Below are 21,052 nucleotides of genomic sequence, written 5' to 3'. Positions count from 1 at the left end.
CACTAAAGACTCTCACTATCCGGCAGGACATGGCCTCTTCTAATTTCTAACAGCAGGGAGGTGGTACAGGAGCCCGAAGACCTCTCTCAATGACTCAGAAACATTCCTTCCCCTCTACTATGAGGCATCTGAATGGTTCGTGAACCCATGGACACTACCTCATTATTCTTCCCTTTTCGCAGTATACATTTACTTTATAATTTATAGTAATTGTATGTCTTTGCACTGTACTGCTAAAACAAAACAACAAATTTCATGTCATAGAAGACAGCGATAATAAACATGATTCTGTCACCAGAGAAAGTGGAAGTAGTGCAGGAACATCCTGTGGCCGTGGCCCACCCTCGTGGAGCAGTTGGTAAAACGGCTTCTTAACAACTTCAGCAACCTTGGTTGAATCACAACTTCTAAACCCAGATATGTGTCGAGTTTGCATATTCTCCCTGTGTTTCTTCCAACATATGAAAAATGCGCAGGTTAACAAGCTATCTGGCCAATGAAGGGTCCAGATGAAAGGCTTCAACACAAATATCTGATTGTCCATTTCTCTCCACAGGTGCTGCCTGAGCTCTGAATTCCTCCAGCACTTCAATTTTCGCTACTGAATTTCACTGGTCAACTTTGATCCTATTAAATGTCAGGACAGACTTGAAGAGCCAAATGGCCTTCTCTTCCTCCTCTCTGCTTCTGTTATAAAGTCATTTCTAAAGATAATAGAATTTCCCAAGTTAATCCGTCGATTTATTTTATTTGGAAACAGAGAACAGAGAACACAGGCTTTAAAAAAAAAACACTAAATTGGAAACCGAAAGATTTAATTTTTAACATATCTGTGAGGTAAGCTTGTGTTACAATGTGAAACTAAGGAACTTAAAATCAAGGATTCATCATAAGTTGAATACAGAAATTAAACATACAACATAAAGCAACTGCCTCAATAATTGGCACAAAAAGTTGCATTTATAACTTTAAATCTATTTTTTACATTTGATCCTAAAAAACTAAGATTTGCAGAATTATTTTAGTGCTTAGTTTACATTTAAGAGCATTGACTTTGAACAGCTAATGGTGTACTTATAGTGCTATAACTTTTGCATGGAATATAATATGCTTTTATACTTCAATTAGGACAATGCATCTTCAGTGAATGTGAGCAAGTAAACCAAAGTATATTTTTGTGATTAATGTTTTTTTTCTTGCTATTTGAACTGTAAGGACACATATAAATTTCATAATTATACATTTTTGTAATTACTATATCAGAATGATCAGATCACTAAATAGCTCAGTCCTCTAAATATACTGTATGCTATAATTATAGTTTCATACAAAAACATTTTTAAGCAAGAAAGCTAATATAGATTGATAAACTTTTGAAATTGTACAAGTGTGCAACATACTTCAAAAATACAGGACTATTTGTTTTTAAAGATTCCCTTTTCTAACAATTTGTAGAGCTACAAATAGTTCTTTTATATATTAAAAAACAAACACGAGTATAAATCAAATGCATTTGCCTTCAGTACAGTGACTGCTTAAATTATAAATGGGCAGCACATTTTTTAAATCTTATTCTCTAACCAATGGGAGAAATATTATGTGGGCACCCTCTACAGGCTGAAAGGAGAGCTCAGAACAAAACTGAGGTGAACAAGCACAGAACAAAAAAAATTCTGCTACAAAAATGAGCTGAATAATGGATTTCATGACCAAATTTCTTTAAGTCAGTTTGTCTTACAATATGTTTCAGCATCTCATTTCATATAAGATCTCTCAGCCCGGGGGGGAGCAAACCAACTCATTCAGTGTCAACAATGGGTCGGTAGTTTGGTGCTTGTACAAAATCTATTAAACTGATCTCCTACGCTCCAAAGTAAAACTGCAGCCTAGACATCACTGTCAGTTATGAGAATAATTAATAATTTCATTTGTGCAAATTTCCATGCTATTTTAACAGAGGCATTAATTAGCAGGGTAAAACCTGTGGCAAGGCCGTAGAGAAACATCTTGCGAAATGGCTGAGGCATTTACCTATTGTCCACCAATGCAAAGATTCAGAGCTTCTTGCATCAATGCAGAATGGAATATTGCATATGGGAATCACACCACAATCTCACTCATCGGTTGTTGGCTGATATTTAGCCTTTAGTTGAAGAGATTTAGTTTGTTCTATTTTTACCTTTACGTCAAAATGTTTTTCAAAAAACGTAACCAGAACTGGTTCATTCAACAGCGATGCCAGTATCTGTTCAAAGGCAAAGCTCCAACCAATGTCAGTGGTAGATTCCTGGTCTGCTTCTTTGTCTTTGTGCACTGTCTGGGTCTCTTGGACATCGCTGCTGATTCCGCAGTCTTGACTTGCAACTGATGCACTGTGGATGGGGGAGTTTGGACTGTTCAACATTCGTCCCACTTCTTCCATTCGAAGCAAGAGGCTGGTGACGGTAGTTATAGCTCGGTAGAGTGTTTCCTCGTTGGGATCACCATGGAACAGATTGTATAGCGTCTTGGAAAAGTGGACGAATTGCGACTAGGGAGTTGAGAAAATCATCAAATGCATCATTTTTCATCAAACCATGTTTCTTGCTATCATTAAGATTATTTTGATCTCAAAATTCCTTACATATTATTTGCAAAGGACAGAAGATAATGGCTCATGGGAATCAGATAAGCACTATTTAGAGGGCAATAATCATTCATGTGGGGGAAAATGTGCCCTGTAAATTTGGAGAAACAGGCTCTGAGAGACCCTCAATCCATGGCTACAGTAAGTGTTTACAAGCTGTGATACCTCCATGTGTGTTTATGATTTCCAGCATCTATGCTACATTGCCAGCCACTTGCTTCTCCAAAATGAGCTGTTGACTTGGGAGATCCTCTTTAAGCAGCAAGGATTTTGCTTTAATGTGGCAACTTTTCATGTACTTATTGCTTTTCAAAATGACAAGAATTCACAGTAAAAAGCCAGAATACATTCTCCTGTCAGTTAAACTCTTGAATCTGGCAAAGACAAGGTTGGAGAGTCCTAACTCTGCATATTGGTAAGGAGTGCTAGTTTAATCTAAAGCTGCTATTGCTTTCTTTATACTTGTGAATAGTTTGAGGACTTATAAACTAGTCAGAAACAATATAGGTGTTAATTCCAAAGGTTATTTTAATTTAAATGTTTCAGGATGCACTATAGTTTACTATGCTGAGGTGTAGAACATACGTCTCTTGACAGTTTACTTATTTTTGACACAATTAGTGAAAGACAACTGAGACAATCCTATGGAGAAATGGACCAAAATGTCCATCACTAAGGATCTAGTGTTTTGAAAGAACATTTTTGGGAGATATGTTCATAATTTTACTGGCTGTGCTACACTGTGTCACAATCAACATGAGGCTTATACATGAGGCAAGGTTAGACGGGAAGGAAACAACAGAAAAAAAACAATAAAGGTCACATTTTTCTTGGGATAAAAAAAGAGCAATGACATTTATTTCTTCAAATCTTTTAGTCAAATTGCATCTGATTAGATCTAGTCAAAATAATGAGTTAATTATATTTCAATCATACTTAAACTTACCGAATATGAATTGTATTGCAGCAAGACGCAATATGCATCGCTGCTATAGGCCAAAGGTAACTAATTTTTTAAGGTAATATAAACACAGCCAAGTTGGCAAGGTGCTCAGGAGCTGCTAGCACCTCTTGAGCAGTGTGGCATGATGAATCATAGCCTTCAGGAGAGGACAGATGACATTCCATCTGTTATCATTCGTCTGCAGACGAGGGACCACAGATTGAAAATGTTCGCTTTTTTCTTGCTAAATGCAGAGTCTTCGGTGGGATAGAACTGGCAGCATATTTTAAATGCTCATAACACCACAGGCATGAAGCCAGCCCTAGGTCCAAGAGCTTCCTCAGAATTGGCTGCTTGACCGATGAATGTGAGGTATATTTTCTATTTTACAGGTTAAAAAAAAATCATAACCGGGTAATGCTCTGCAGCTTACTGGTCCCATTAAAAAGATGAGCCTCTCCTGACATATGGCTGCAAGGATCTAGCTGCCCATGAAAACAAACTGAGAACTGTTTTCCTGTCTGGACATGCAAGTGATTCTGCAGATGCTGGAAATCTTGAGCAACACACACAAAAGTCACACAGCCTCTATGGAAGGGAATAAATAGTTGACATTTCAGGTCGAGGATGAAGGGTCTCGGCCAAAATATCAACTTATTCCCCTCCATAAATGCTGCCCAACTTGCTGAGTTCCTCCAACATTTTGAGTTTCCTTTCTATAGCTTTTAATCATATTGACAATATCTCTAATTTTAAAATTCTTTCACTGGAGAATTATAATTTGCAATAATTAGGCTCATCACTTAATAACTTTGATATTGGAGGTCGGTGGTGGTTGATGTGGTGGAGGAGAAAAAAATATTGGTCAAATTATAGATCATTCAGATCATATGCTATGGAACTAAGGATATCAACTGTTATCATTGTACCGAAGAATATAACAGAAACAGCATCAATTTGTATTGATAATAGGAATTCTAACATAAATCTAACAGAGTTCATCAGGTTATTGTGGGCTGGAAATGATGAAGAAAGAAGAATTATAGTCAGTCTAAGAACTGGGCCTTTAGATACATTTTAAAGAAGAGAGAACTGAAAGCAAAGGGAAAGGTTCAGGATGCAAATATAAGCATAGTATCAAGAAAACTAAGACAGGTGCAAAAGGAATGACATGAGTAAGAACACATGGTGCAAGTAAGATTTTAAAGTTAAATCAAGACCAATGTGCCCAGAGGGTATGCCTCTGGGTCTCTCTTTCAATGATGTTGAAGGATGTTACTAAGGTTTTCTGCATTTATGGATTAGGACTTTGGACTCCCAATGATCCCCCCCACCCCCAAGTCTTATAGTTTTTAAATTCTGTGTTTTTGACGGTTCCTTCTAGCTACTGTTTGTTTCATGCAAGGGGAGGGGATTTGGGAATCGGTAAGTGACCTGGATGAGGAAGTCGAGGGATGGATTAGTAAATTTGCTGATGACACAAAGGTTGGAGGTGTTGTGGATAGTGTGGAGGGCTGTCAGAGATTACCATAGAACCACAGAACATTACAGCACACAAACAGGCCTTTTGGCCCTTCTTGGCTGTGCCGATCCATTTTTCTACTTAGTCCCACTGACCCGCACCTGGACCATATCCCTCCATACTCCTCTCATCCATGTACCTGTCCGAATTTTTCTTAAATGTTAAATGTTACAGTGGGACATTGATAGGATGCAAAACTGAGCTGAGAAGTGGCAGATGGAGTTCAACCCAGTTTAGTGCGAGATGGTTCATTTTGCTAGGTCAAATACAATGGCAGAATATAGTATTAATGGTAAGACTCTTGGCAGTGTGGAGGATCAGAGGGATCTTGGGGTCTGAATCCATAGGACATTGTGCATAGTATGCATAGCTACCGTGCAGGTTGACTCTGTGATTAAGAAGGCATACTGTGCACTGGCCTTCATCAATCGTGGGTTTGAGTTTAAGAGCCGAGAGGTAATGTAGCTATATAGGACCCTAGTCAGACCCCACTTGGAGTACTGTGCTCAGTTCTGGTCGCCTCACTACAGGAAGGATGTGGAAACCACAGAAAGGGTGCAGAGGAGATCTACAAGGATTTTGCCTGGACTGAGGAGCTTGTCTTATGAGAATAGGTTGAGTGAAAGCCTTTTTCCTTTGGAGTGAAGGAGGATGAGAGGTGACCTGATAGAGATGGATAAGATGATGAGAGGTATTGATTGTGTGGATAATCAGAGGCCTTTTCCCCAAGGCTGAAACGGCTAGCACAAGAGGGCACAGCTTTCAAGTGCTTGGAAATAGGTAGAGGAGATGTCAGGAGTAAGTTGTTGTTGTTGTTGTTGTTTTTTTTTTACAAAGAGAGTAGTGACTGCGTGGAATGGGCTGCCAGTGACAGTCGTGGAGGCGGATATGATAGGGTCTTTTTAGAGACTCCTGGACAGGTACGTGGAGCTCAGAAAAATAGAGGGCTATGGGTGACCCTAGGTAATTTGTAAGGTAAGGACATGTTTGGCACAGCTTTGTCGTACTGTGCTGTAGGTTTTCAATGTTTCTACAAATCTAAAAGCGTATTAGGGACCATCACAAATGTTTTTCTTAGCTCCCATTCATTCACAGACATCAACATCCCTAGCTAGACAAGAATTTAGTTCACATCATCTTGAGAACTATGACATGTCATGTGATGTGTGTATGCCAGTTAGTGATTTGCTAGACTTTTCTAGAAAGGAGTTGAGTCTAGCAAAATTTCATGGGTCTGGAAGCATATACAAGTCAGACTGGTTTCTTAAGGCTTTAGTGAGTCTCATGTATTTAATATGTTAATTTGGGCTTACAAAATCAACTTTATCAATGATTGCATTTTAGATTTATATGATTCTGCCACTGAACATGATTGTGGGTTATTACACCATTAGGTCCCATGTAATAACATAATCCCTGCTTTGACAGTTACAACCAGTAATATTTGACCATACAATGTTTGTATTAATTCAGAATTAAAATCAGAGGACCAGACAATGAAGTTACACTTGACAAGCAAGAGAAAGTCTGCAGATGCTGGAAATCCAAGCAACACACAAAATGCTAGTCCATTTCTGACACCTCCCACCCTTTTCTTGAACTGTCTCTATCTCTGGAGACAGGTTATCTGCTGGTGTCTATTATAAACCCACTGACTGTCACAGCTACCTGAACCCCAGTGCTCTTCCCACCCTGTTACTTATAAAAATGTCATCCCCTTCTCTCAATTCCTCTGTCTCCACCACATCCACCCTCAGGATGAGGCTTTTTATTCCAGTACAAAGGACATGTCCTCCTTCTTCAGAGAAATGGGCTTCCCTTCCTTCAGCATCAACGCTGCCCTCATGCCATCCTCCCACCACCGCACCAATGATAGGGTTCCTCTTGTCCTCAGCTACCACCCCACCAGCCTCCACATCCAGCACATAATTTTCTGTAATTTCCACCATCTCCAAAAGGATCCCACCTCCAAGGACATATTTCCCTCCACCCCACTTTCTGCTTTCCGCAGGCATCACTCCTTAAGCGACTCCCTTGTTCATTTGTCCCTCCCCACTGATCTCCCTCTTGGTACTTACCCTTGCAAACATAACAAATGCTACACCTGCCCCTACACTTCCTCCCTCAATACCACTAATTCTGTTGGGGTCATCTATAGTAATGGGTGCTAACAGTGTGACCTCCTATGCATCAGTGAGACCTGACATAGATTGGGAGACCTCTTCTCCGAGCACCTACACTCCGTCTGCCAGAAAAAGCAAGATCTCCTAGTGACTACCCATTTTAATTCCCCTCCCCATTCCCATTCCAACATGTCAGTTCACAGCCTCCTCTACTGTTGCAAAGGGCTACACTCAGGTTTGAGGAACAAACCTTATATTCCATCTGAGTAACCTCCAACCTGATGGAATTTCTCGAGCCTCTGATAACGTCGCTCACTTCTGCATTCCCTTTTCCCTCTCTCACCCTATCTCCTTACCTGCTCATCACCTCTCCCAGTGCTCCTCCCCCTTTTCTTCCTTCCATGGTCTTCTGTCCTCTCTTAGCAGATTCCCCCCTTTCCATCCCTGTATCTCACCAATTAATTTTCCAGCTCTTAACTTCACCTCCCGCCTCCGGGTTTCGCCTATCAACTTGTATTTCTTCCTCCTCTCCTCCCACCTTTTAACTCAGACTCAACTTTTTATCTCCAATCTTGAAGGATCTTGGCCCAACATTTCAACTATACTCTTTCCCATAGCTGCTGCCTGGCCTGCTGAATTCCTCCAGCATTTTGTGTGTGTTGCTGGAAGTTACACTTCAGCTTCCCATGAAGTGAACAGGCCATCTGCTCTGTAGAAGAGTTATCAGGAGGAGGTATTTCAATAAGATTCCAATGTAGATTTTACCTTGTGCTGCTCTGCCAGGTTACCACAGCTTTGTGAATCAGTGCCAATGAGACATTTTCAACATCATAAACACATTCCAAGTATAAGGCAAAGGCACCCTCTCATTTACACTGGAGGAATTCATTCTACTAATATCTTGGGTGGGGTCATGTTGAACTTCTCTACAGAGCTTTTAGCTAACTGTAGTTCTTTGGTTAAGATTACCCTAGATTTTGTGCCTGCACACCATAAAGAAAAATCAGAAGGAAGCTGGAGGTCCAGTGCATTTGACCTCCCACTTTGCTCCTGCAATCAGTGCTATAATGAGAAGGGGATGGGTACGGCCCAGATAATCTGAATTAGGTAAACAACTTAACTGAGAATTTAAGTGTAGGTAAGTGTTTTTTTTTCTATATTTTCCTATTATTTTGCTATTAGTTAATTCAAGGAATTAAGTATTTTCTTCAAACTATTGAAATCAGCCTGAATACGTTAAATTCAACTGAGTGGCTACTAAGGTCAGAAAACTACAGGGACAAACAGATCAGACACTCAGCGGTGCTAGAATGGTTGTGTACCCTTTAGAATTTTCTCTATTTCTGCACAAATATGATCTAAAATGGAGTTGGATCTTCAAATGCCCTAAAACATTATACTTTTCCATTTATTTATTGAGACAATCCAATATTACATGTACTTGTTGGAAAAAGTATGTGAACCTTTGCTTTCAGTAACTGGTGCGAACCCCTTGTCAGTAATAATTTCAACCAAACATTTCTGGTAACTGTTGAATAAGTTCTGCACATCAGCTTGGAGGAATTTTAGGCCATTCCTCCTCACAAAACTGTTTCAACTCTGGGATGTTGGTGGGCTTCCTTGCATCAGATCCTTCCAACACATTTCTATAGGATTAAGGTCGGACTTTGACTCGGCCATTCCAAAACATGAAATTTCTTCTGCTTTAACCATTGAATGGCAGACTGACTTGTGAGTTTAGGGTCATGTCTTGCTGCATAACCCACTTTCTCTTGTGCTTCAGTTTACAGATCAATACCCTGACATTCTCCAGTAGAACTTGCTGGTACAATTCAGAATTCATAGTTCCTCAATGATGGCAAACTGTCTGGTCTCGAGGCAACAAAGCAGGTCCAAACCATGACAATGCCACCACCTTGTTTCACAGATGGAATGAGATTCTTAAGATGGAATGCGGTGTTGGCTTTTCGCCAAACATAGCACTTCTCATTTAAGCCAAAAAGTTCTATTTTGGACTTAACCATCCACAGAACATTCTCCCACTAGCCTTCTAGCTTATCCACGTGGTAGTCAGCAAATGTTAAAACTCATCCATGTGCTCTTGGAGAGTACTGGCTTTCTCCTTGCAATCCTGCTATGCACACCATTGTTGTTCAGTCTTTGCCCGATAGTAGACTCATGAACACTGACATTAACCAATGCGAGAGGACTGTAGTTCCTTAGATGTTACCCTGGGGTTCTTTGTGACCAACTGGTAAATTACACGCCTTGCTCTTGGAAGGATTTTTGTTAGTTGATCACTCCAGGGAAGAGCAACAACAGTGTTGAATTTCCTCCATTTGTGTACCATCTGCCTGACTGTGGATTAGTCGAGCCCAAACTCTTAAATGATCTGGTATTCTTTTCCAGCCTGATGAACATCAACAACTTTTTTCTGAGATCCTCAGAAATCTCCTTTGACTGAGGCATGGCATGTTTCCAAAAACCTGTGTGGTGATGATTAGACTGATAGTGAACAGTTAAATGTTCGTTAAATAGGGCAGGGCCTCCCACACTCACCCAATTGATTGAAGCACCTGACTAATTTCCCCTTTAAATGAACTGATAATCCTAGAGGTTCACATACTTTTTCCAACTAATACAAACAATATTGGATCATTTTTCTCAATAAATAAATGAACAAGTATAATGTTTTTTGTGCTACTTATTTAACTGGGTTCTCAACCTAGTTCTATGACTTGCGTGAAGATGTGATCACATTTCAGATTATACTTATGCAGAAATAGAGAAAATTCTAGAAGGTTCACGAACTTCTAGCACCACTGATTCATTCAATTTTTGTTTCTTATCAATGAAATTATCAGTATCTAATAGATAATATTGTGTTGATCTACATCTAACTTGAAGCAAATGAGAAGTCCAACATCTTGCATTCATTTGGCTTCTATAAATTTGCCAAACATCCAAAGGCTCATTGGAACCTCTTTTGGGGCAGGAGTGACCTGTACAAAAAGGACAGGTTGCACTTGAATCCCAGGGGGACCAATATCCTGGCAGGGAGGTTTGCTAAAGCTGTCAGGGAGAGTTTAAACTAGAATTGCTGGGGGGTGGGAACCAAATTGAAGAGACTGAGGAAGGGGCAGTTAGCTCACAAATAGAGAAAGCTTGTAAACTGGGAGACCGTTTCACTGAACACCTACGCTCAGTCCACCGGAGAAAGCAGGATCTCCCAGTGATCACACATTTTAATTCCACGTCCCATTCCCATTCTGATATGTCTATCCATGGCCTCCTCTACTGTCAAGATGAAGCCACACTCAGGTTGGAGGAACAACACCTTAAATACCAGCTGGGTAGCCTCCAACCTGATGGCATGAACGCTGACTTCTTTAACTTCTGTTAATGCCCCTCCTCCCCTTCTTACCCTATCCCTGACATATTAAGTGGTTTGTTTTTTTCTCTCTCTCTGCCCATCACTCTGCCTGTTCTCCATCTCCCTCTGGTGCTCCCCCCTCCCCCTTTCTTTCTCCCGAGGCCTCCCGTCCCATGATCCTTTCCCTTCTCCAGCTCTGTATCACTTTCGCCAATCACCTTTCCAGCTCTTAGCTTCATCCCACCCCCTCTGGTCTCCTATCATTTCCCATTTCCCCCTCCCCCCCACTACTTTCAAATCTCTCAGTATCTCTCTTTTCAGTTAGTCCTGACGAAGGGTCTCGGCCCGAAACGTCGAAAGTGCTTCTCCTTATAGATGCTGCCTGGCCTGCTGTGTTCCACCAGCATTTTGTGTGTGTTGTTTGAATTTACAGCATCTGCAGATTTCCTCCTGAAAGCTTGCAGGCAGTGTGAGGGAGGATAGGCAGGTGATAGAGAAGGGGTGCGCTCAGACTGATGGTTTGAAATATTTTAATGCAAGAAGCATCATGAACAAAGTGGATGAGCTTAAAGCGTGGATCAGTACTTGGAGCTATTTCTAGGTAATTTCTAGGTTAGGACATGTTCGGCACAGCTTTGTGGGCCGAAGGGCTTACATTGTGCTGTAGGTTTTCTATGTTTCTATCTGAAAGATTACTTCCTCCACCAAGTCTTAAAGTGTAAAAAGAGAGAGCCGAAGAGACAGGGGACAGGATTTCAACTCAATGCAAGAGCTTGGTTAAACTCCTATAAAGCTGACTCTGAAGTTACGCTCAGTGCTAACTCTGGATTTCAGCATCTGCAGAATTCTGTATTAATGAAGTAAACTTTAATCATAAACAGAAGAAGCAAAATGCTGGAGGAAGTCAAGCAGCATCTATGGAAGTGAATAAACAGTCATTGTTTCGGGCCGAGCCCCTTCTTCAGGACTGGAAAGGAAGGGGAAAGACACCCGAGTAAAAAAAGGTGAGAGAAGGGGAAGGAGGACTAGTTAGAAGCTGAAAGGTGAAGCTTGCTTGGTGGAAAGGTAAAGGGCTGGAAAAGAAGGAAACTGACAGAAGAAACTAGACCATGAGAGAAAGGGAAGAAGGAGGGGCACCAGGGGGAGGTTATAGGCAGGTGAAGAAGAGGCCAGAGTGGGATATTGAAAGGTGGGGGGGGGGGGGGGTGTCGAAGGAATAAAAATATCGGAAAGAGAAATTGATGACCACGCCTTCAGGTTGAAGGCTATCTAGACGATATATGAGGTGTTGCTCCTTCACCCTGAGTAGCCTCATCGTGACAAAAGAACTCTCATTTAATCATCTGGCTTTCCAAAATAAAAGAACAACATGGAAAGCCAGTTCCCAGCTGACTTCCAATTAATAAATGCCAAGGATAGGTCTACTGTAAGTGGTGAAATAGACTGGATTGTAACCTGATTTATCCTGGGGAGGGCTCGGATACTTTCTTCCTTCCGCACCAGTTCTTCATGACACTGTTTCAAATAGGACTGGATATCAACCTTCCCTTTATTACTTCCTGGAGTGATTGAGAAGGGAAAATATTAAACAGTGGAGACTATTTGGCAACTTGTGCAGCTTCATTTATCTCATTAACTCTTTATCCACATTATGTTATATTCCTTGTATTAAAAATTGTATTGACATGCACTCATACAGATAAATCATATAACTGTTAACACAGACAAATCACCAAGAGCTGATTCAATCTACGGGAAGCAAGAGATTGCTGGGGTTCGAACAGAAATTTTTGCATCAATTTTATCCGTGGGTGAGGTATTGGAAAACTCCAACTAGCTAATGGTATTTCCATATTGCAGAAGGACAGTACGGATAAGCCAGAAAAATACAGGCAGGTTAGCCTTTTATCAGTAGTAGAGAAATTACTGGGACAAAAAAAATCTTAGGCATACAATTTATAATCAATTGAAAGGACAGGGATTAACTAAAGTGTGGTTTTGTGCACAGGAAATCCTGTCTAACAAATAGATCTACATTTTGTTTATTTTATTTAGAGAAACAGTGTGGAGTAGGCCCTCCCAGCCCTTCAAGCGGCACTGGCCCACAACCCTCGACAACCCTGATTTAACGCAGAATTAATCATGGGACAATTTACAATGACCAGTTAATTTATCCAGTTGAGCTGGTGGACTTCCGGGTTGAGCTGATGCTGGTTAAGCAGACTCTAGTCTGACCGTGCTCGGTGTCTGGGAGAGCGTGAGAGTGAGTGAGTGAGAGAGAGTATGGTTGGTTTGCCTGGTTTGGCTTGTAGCATTCTTTATATATTTTAAAATTTGGATGCGGCTACTTGTACAACTTTTGTTTAGTTACCTTACAGGGGCTGCAAGGGGATTTTTTTCCTGCCTATCCCTTGTTTTGGGCAGCTGGTTTTCTTGCCTTTATATAAGCAGTTTGCTAGTGCTAGCGGTAATTGAGGCACTTAGCATGTTTACAAAGAAAAAGGCAAACCGATAATGAGAATAGCAATAAAGCTGTTGTAGGCTTAGCAAGGTGGGACTAAAAGTCATTTTGTGGTATAGTTTACCGGCAGAGCGGAGTTTACCAACTTTGGCTCAAGAACCTTCGGTGTGGAGGCACGACTGAGTAGCATGGAAAGCTTTTGTAGTGGTTGAAAAAAGTCACCAAACTACAACTAATTAAATAAAGGAAGGAAGATGCAGGATTAGGTGATGTGCTATAGCTGCATTATGCGGGAGTTGGTGGACCCCATTGTGGTTCCTGGTGACCATATCTGAAGCAAATGTTCACCGCTCAAGGAACTCAAGCTCAAAGTTGATGACCTGGAATCTGAGCTTCAAACACTATGACAAATCAGGGCGGTGGAGAGCTACCTGGACACTGTTTCAGCAGGTAGGCCCACCCATTAGATTAGCTGTCTCAAATTCATCTGTGGTGTGGGACAAGAGGGTGTGACTACGAGTGAGGCTGGTAGCATGATCCAAAAGAAGGTGCTTGAGGAGCCTCAGCCATTAAGCTTGTCCAAAAGGTCTGAGATTCTTGCTCCCTGTGTGGATGAGAATGGAAACTATAGGATGGATGAGCAACCTAACTGAGGCACTGTAGTTTAAAGAGTTATTCCTGTGGGGGGTGTGTGGGGGGGGGGCGGGGGAGAGAAGATAAATGTAGTGGTAATTGGGTTAGTGTAGTTAGAGGAAAAGACAAAGTTCTCTTTCACAGTGATAGAGCATCACGAAGGCTGTGTTGTCTGCCTGGCTCAAGGATTGGTGTGGGAGAAGCAGGTTTGAATTAATAGGAAACTGGCAGCAGTATTGGGGAAGGAAGCAGCTACTCCACCTGAACCGTGAAGGGGTCTGGATCCTGGCAAATCGCATAACTAGGGTTGTGGATAGGGCTTTAAACTAAATAGTTGAGGGGGGGGGGTTCAATAGAGTGAAGAAGTCTGGATAAAGCAAAAGAAAAAAGTATGGATAAAGGTAAAGCAAGAGCAAAAGTTAAAAAAAAGAGAAAAGTAAAGGTGGTGTGCAGAAAAATCAATTGCATAAGAGACAAAAATTACTAGATTTTAAAGGCATAATGAGTGCAAGGGCACTTTATCTGAATGCCTGTAGTATTCATAACAAAGTCAGTGAACTTATGGCACAAATCAGTACAAAGGAGTATGTTTTAGTGGCCATTACAGAAACGTAGTTGCAGGCTGAAGACGACTGGGAATTAAATATCCAAGGATATCAGGTAATACAGATGGATAGGCAGGAGATCAGGAAAGTGGGCTAGCGCTCTTAACTAAGGATGAGATAAGGGCGATAGTGAGAGATGATGCAAGACCCGAGTGGAATGTTGAATCCATCTGGGTAGTGATTAGGAATAGTAAAGGGAAATAATCAGTGGTGAGAGTTGTCTATCGGCCACCAAATAATAACATTACAGTGGCATAGGCAACAAACAGAGAAATATTTGAGACATGCAAGAATGGAACAGCAGTTATCTTGGGAGACTTACACAAAGATTGAGTGAATCAAGTTGGTCGAGGCAGTCTTGAGGACTTCATAGAATGCTTATGTGATAGCTTTCTTGAACAGCACGTTACCGAACAGGGTAGAGGTCCTACGCAGTAAGTTTAGGGAGTTATAAGGAGGAGGATGAAGAGCAGGACATCCAAGGTGGTAATCTCCGTATTACTCCCAGTGCCACAAGCTACGGAAGGTCAGAATAGGAAGATAATGCAGATGAATGAGTGGCTGAGGAGATGGTGCAGGGAGTAGGGTTTCAAGTTCTTGGATTACTGGAACCTTTTCTGGGGATGGGGTGACCTGCACAAGTTGGACGGGTTGCACCTGAACTGGAGGGGAACCGATATCCTAGAGAGGGAAGTTTGCTAATGCTATTGGGGACAGTTTAAACTAGATTTACAGGGGGTGGGAACTGAAGTGAAGAGGTAGAGGGTGAGGAAGAGGTAGAGCTGGCGCACAAGTAGAGATAGCTTGCAGGGAGTTTGTGAGGAAGGGCAACAGATGATAGAGCAAAGATGTACTCAGATGGTTTGAGGTGTGTTTATTTAAATGCAAAGAGTCATAAACAAGGCGGATGAACTTAGAGAGCGTGGATCAATACATAGATCTATGACGTTGTGGCCATTACAAAGACTAGGATGTCTCAAGGGCAGGAATGGCTGCTGAGTATGCTGAGCATTAGATGTTTTAAAAAAGGACAGGGAGGGAGGCAAAGGAGGTGGGGGTGGTCAGCTCAACTGTGCACCCACTGCACAATTTAATTCAAAATGATGAGTTTTGTATCTGGGCACAATGCTACTTAAAATTTTGTCCAAATTGTTTCATCTCTGCCTACACACTCTTCTATACACCTTGGTACTTTGCCCTGGAACCAGAGGGGTGCAACACTCGTTGTGAGGGAGAACAGGTTTATAGAACAAGGTGGGGATAAGAAAAGGAAAGGAACAGAGATATCCCAGGTACGTTGGTGTTGGTGGAGAGGAGCATGTTTAGGTAATGAGGGGGCGAAATGAACAAGGTGAACAAAGAGGGGGAAGACCCTAGCATAACATATACAAAATGCTTGAGGAACTCAGCAGGTCGGGCAGCATGTATGGACAGGAATAAACAGTCGAAGTTCTGGGCCAAGACCCTTCATCAGGACCCTAGTGGGAGTGGAGAAGGAACACAGATGGAATGGGTTACCCGATGTCAGAAAATTCAATTTTCCTGCCAATGAGAAAGTAACCCAAGCAAAATGAGATGTGCTTGTAGCTTGTCTTGTGATGCAGCACAGCAGTGGAGAATACCAAGAACAGATCGATCAATGTGGGATTGGGATTGGAAGTTGAAATTACATGCTACTAGAAGCTCATGACTGCTGTTATGGACAGAATACTGCTGCTCTGTAAAATGACTGCCAAGTCTAACCAACATAGAGGATCAAAGATTAAAGATCAGCTTTATTTGTCACATGTACATCGAAATGTGTCATTTGCTTCAATGATCGACACATTCTGATATGTGCTGGGGAAACCTGCAAGTGTTGCCATGTTTACAGCGCCAATATAGCAATTGTACAACTATGAAAACCAGACCACCCGAGGAAACTCACATGGTCACAGGGAGAACATAAAAACTCCTTACAGAGAGCAGCAAGGATTGAACCCTGATCTTAGACCAGCCATTGTGAAGTGTTACGCTAACTGCTATACTACTGTGTTGTCTTCTAACCACATCAGCCACATTGAGAACACTGAATGTAAGTGATCAACCCACTCAAAGTCACTGATTTGAACAAAAAAGTGCAAACCATTAAGCTGATCACCATGGGTCTTTGCTTCTTCAAAAAGTTGTGGGTGTTTTGAAGCCATGGGAATTATTCCTTCATCTTCAATAAATGCTGCAAGCAGAAGATTAGCAAAGTCAAATCATTGCCAAATTAATTGTGAAAAGAAATTATATCTATTCTTCCTGAAGACATTTCAAACTGTTCCACAGTGAATTCATTAGTGAATTGTACTCACTGTTAAATCAATAACTTCCTAATTTGCTGATGACAGAAAATACAAGTTGGGCAGAGGATGCGCAGTGGGCAGATAGATAGATAGGCTCAGTGAATGGGTAAGAGTGTGGCAAATGGAGTACAGTTGGTAAATGAGAGGTCATCCACTTTGGAAGGGAAAACAGATGTTCAAATTATTATTTAAATTGTTAAAGATTGCAGCATGCTGTCGTGCAGAGGAACTTTGGGAGTACTTGTGCATGAATCACAAAAAATTGATTTGCAGCTACAACAGGTTATCAAGAAGATAAATGGAATGTTGACCTTCATTGCTAAAGGAATTGAACTTAAGATCAATTCCTTTAGCAATTCCTTGAGTTATACTGCAACTGTACAGAGTATTGGTGAGACTGTAACTGGAGTATTGCATGCAGTTCTGGACTCAATACTGGCTTTGGAGGTGACAAAAAGGAGGTTCACCAGGTTGATTCCAGAGATGAGGTGGGGTTAGCCTGCGAGGAAAGGCTGAGTCACTTGCCACTATACTTGTTGAAATTCAGAAGAATCAGAAGGCATCTTATAGAAGCATATAAAATTTTATGAGATAGATAAGATAGAAGCAGGAAAGTTGTTTCTACTAGTGTGAAAGACTGGAACTAGAGGAATAGTTTAGGAAAGAGATAAGGGGAAAGTACTTTTCGCAATGAGCAATATATCTGTGGAATTCTCTGCCCAGGGAAGCAATCAAGGCTACCTCATCAAATGCATTAAGACAGTTACAGTTGGTAGATTTTTAAATGGCAGGATAATTAAGGGTTGTGAGGGAAAAGACAGGTGGGTGTAGCTGAGCTCACTGCCAGATCAGCCATGATCTTAGTGAATGGAAGAGCAGGCTTGACAGGCCAGATGGCCAACTCCCAGTTACTGTATGCTCCCCACAGCCAACTTACACAGAGCAAAATTTTACAAACTCTAAAAGTTGACATGCAACTACTTAAATTGTTTAGATAGAACTGGTCAAGGGACAGTTTCCAGCGAAGAAACTGTGCTATTCAAGTACAGCTATAGATTATTTTACACTCTCTAACAAGGCAGATACAACCTCAGCTTTGTACCTCAGCAATGAAACAGTTCCTTTGCCTATGCATCAGCTTAAATAATTTCTCAAGATTAAACACGCTAGCAGTTGAGATGAGTTGATTAGAAGCCCATGAACACTACCTTGCCCTTCCTCTTCTGCACTATCTATTCATTGTAAACAAATTTCATGACATATGTGACAATAAACCCCATTCTAATTCTGACCAAATCATTTGCCTCCTGACCACTGTAGCACAGTGCTCTAAGCGCTGTAACCTGCAATGCTCTTACAGGTCAGGTTGTTGGGAGTTCAGAGTTCAACCCTGGCATCCTCTGTAAGGAGTCTCTGTGCATGGAATGCGTGGGTTTTCTCCAGGTCTCCTGGTTTCTTCCCACAGTCCAAAGACATACCAGGTAGGGTAATTGGTCATTGTAAATTGTCCTGTGATTAGGTTAGGTGTTGCTGGGTGGGGTGGTGTGACTCAAAGAACCAGAAGAGATTATTCTTTTCTGCATCTCTAAATAAGTAAATAATCTCATCATGTGGTCTGTGAGTCAGAGCTGATCACTAGGACTACTGTGTGGCTTTAGATACAAGTGCTAACTACATCAATAAATAAATGCCTTCTCTATCTTTCTACTTGAGATGTGATCATCACCACTGACCATCCAAATCTGAGTCAAATGTAACATTGTGTTGAGATGGAAACTGAAAAAATTGAACATTTTGCTTCAGTTCAATAATTTAGTAAATGAGTAATCATCCCGTTTAGTATTGTAGAAATAATTTGACTGTCAGTTAGCCCAAATGCACTTTATAACCAAGCCAATTCTATCAGTAATTTTTAAGAATTAGAGAACTCCACCCTTCAGCTTAGTACTATGGTAATTACATGCCTTTGTATTTTTAATTAGAAATGACCCATTAAGTATAAAATGATGGATCTTCACTAATATAAACTGGTATCAACCATAATTACATGGTGAAATATAATCTTCTAAGGTTGAGAACATTATTCATTCACTGAGTTTAATTTTGTAATACTCAAGTGGATTTCCAGTAATTACTTGATTTACCTGGTGGAATATGTAATTTAAAAAGCAATTTCATTTTGTCTGTAAATGATCCATTGTACATCACATCTGCAACAGAAAAGGATTAACAAATGCATTACTCCGTGACCTCAAATCCTTTCAGCATTTTAATTAAAGTTTCAATAGAAGAACAAAGATCTGTAAACAGCTGCATTTTCTAAAAAATGATATTTATTCAGTTAAGGGGCATGGACAATGCCAGCACTATAGCCCATCTCAAATCATGTCCTGACTGGCACAGTTAAAAATAAAAATCATTTTATCCAGTGCAAGGAGAACATCCTGTTAATGTCAGGCATTCTACCTTGTACTACACCCACTGCAGATGCCTGAAATCTATATCATTTTGGATAGTCAGTCTTTTTTCCATGGTAGAGGAGTCTACAACTAAGACGGCACAGATTTAAAGTGAGAGCGGAAAGATGGAGGGGCAGGTTTTTCCACATGAAGGATGGTGGGAGTATGGATGAGCTGTCAGAGGAAGTGTGACAGTTGAGTACAATTACAGACTTTGGAGGAAGAGTTTTTTTTAAGCAAAACATATTTCCCAATTTTCCTTCAAGAGTCCTGACATAAAATGTGCTCTCTCTCTCTTTTTTCTGCATTCCCTGTTTGTAGTTGTTCTGAATCTGCCTCATTATGCTTGGTGAGATTATGTCCAAATTCTGGTTACCATCTCACCTTTTCTCGACTCCTCACCTGCCCATCACGTCACCCTAGTCCCCATCCTCCCACTTCTTCTACATTCCACTCTCCTTTATCAGATTCTTCCACCTTCAGCCCTTTACCTATTCCACCTACTGTATCTCCTTCCAGCTTCTCACTTCATCCCCCCCTCCCCAACTGGCCTCAACTATTACTTGTCAGCTTGTATTCCTTCCCCTGCCTATAAAAAGTATTCTCCACCACCACCCCACCCGGGAAGTTTTCATGTTTTATTGTTTTACAACATTGAATCACAGCAGATTTAATTTGTTTTTTTTGACACTGATCATCAAAAAATAATCCTTTAGTGTCAAAGTGAAAAATGATCTCTACGAAGTGACATAAATTAATTACAAATATAAAACTTAAAATAATTGATTGCACAAGTATTCACCCCAATTTAATATGACACATCAAATCATCACTGGTGTAGCCAGTTGGTTTTAGATGTCACATAATTAGTTAAATGGATATCTGTTTTTGGAGACTTGTGTGCATCAAGTGTTTCAATTGATTGGAGTAAAAATACACCTGTATCTGGAAGGTTCAACTGCTGGTGAGTCAGTATCCTGGCAAAAACTACACCATGAAGACAAAAGACTCAAGCAACTCTGCGAAAAAGTTATTGAAAAGCACAAGTCAGGAGATGGATACAAGAAAATTTCCAAGTCACTGAATATCCCTTGGAGTACAGTTAAGTCAATCATCAAGCAATGGAAAGAATATGGCCCAGCTGTACACCTGCCTAGAGCAGACCGTCCTCAAAAACTGAGTGACCATGCAAGAAGGGGACTAGTGAGGGAAGCCACCAAGAGACCTACGACAAATCTGAAGGAGTTACAAGCTTCAGTGGCTGAGATAGGACGGACTGCACATACAAATGTTGCCTGGGTGTTTCACCAGTCATGGCTTTATGGGAGAGTGGCAAAAAGAAAGCCACTGTTGAAAAAAATTCTCATGAAATTTCAGCTAGAGCTTGCCGGAAGACATGTGGGAGGCTCCAATGTCAGCTGGAAGAATGTTCTATGGTCTGAAGTGACCAAAACTGAACTTATTGGCCATCAGACTAAACACTTTGTTCGGCGTAAGCCAAACACCACACATCATCAAAAACACACCACCCCTTCCATGAAGCATGGTGCACTACAGCAGGCCCTGGAGGCTTGTGAGGGTAGAAGGTAAAATGAATGCAGTAAAATACAGGAAAATCCTGAATGAAAACCTGATGCAGTCTGCAAGAGAGCTGCAACTTGGGAGATTTGTTTTCCAGCAAGACATTGACCCCAACAGGAAAGGTTTAAAAACAAAATTAACGTCCTCGAGTGGCAAGTCAGAGCCCAGACCTCAATCCAATTGAGAATTTGTGGCTGGACTTGAAAAGGGCTGTTCACTCACGGTCCCCATGCAATCTGGCAGAGGTTGAGCAGATTTGTACAGAAGAATGGGGGAGAAATTGCAGTGTCCAGATGTACAAAGCTGACAAAGCCCTATCCACACAGATTCAAGGCTGTAATTGCTGTCAAAAGTGCATCTACTAAATACTGACTTGAAGGGGGTGAATACTTAAGC

General features: G+C 41.1%; 1 protein-coding gene across 4 annotated transcripts in view; it reads right to left on the bottom strand.

Annotated features, from left to right (window-relative positions):
• Window positions 1-732: 732 nt before the first annotated feature.
• The window catches only part of tbc1d8b (TBC1 domain family member 8B), a 128,359-nt gene continuing 108,039 nt past the window's right edge, over window positions 733-21,052 (bottom strand). For 2 of the 4 annotated variants that reach the window (XM_059976724.1, XM_059976721.1), the window contains 4 exons: window positions 18,761-18,826; window positions 16,412-16,501; window positions 12,043-12,146; window positions 733-2,530 (listed from right to left, as the gene is read on the bottom strand). In XM_059976724.1, coding sequence (XP_059832707.1) covers window positions 2,114-2,530; window positions 12,043-12,146; window positions 16,412-16,501; window positions 18,761-18,826 — 677 coding nt within the window. In that variant the 3' untranslated portion in view covers window positions 733-2,113. The remainder of the gene's footprint in view (window positions 2,531-12,042; window positions 12,147-16,411; window positions 16,502-18,760; window positions 18,827-21,052) is intronic. The other 2 variants (XM_059976722.1, XM_059976723.1) reach the window with 2 other exon arrangements.

Source organism: Hypanus sabinus, chromosome 8, assembly GCF_030144855.1.
Source record: "Hypanus sabinus isolate sHypSab1 chromosome 8, sHypSab1.hap1, whole genome shotgun sequence".
NCBI lineage: Eukaryota > Metazoa > Chordata > Chondrichthyes > Myliobatiformes > Dasyatidae > Hypanus > Hypanus sabinus.
Note: the sequence above shows the minus strand (reverse complement) of the source record. Positions and strands in the feature narration are given on the sequence as shown.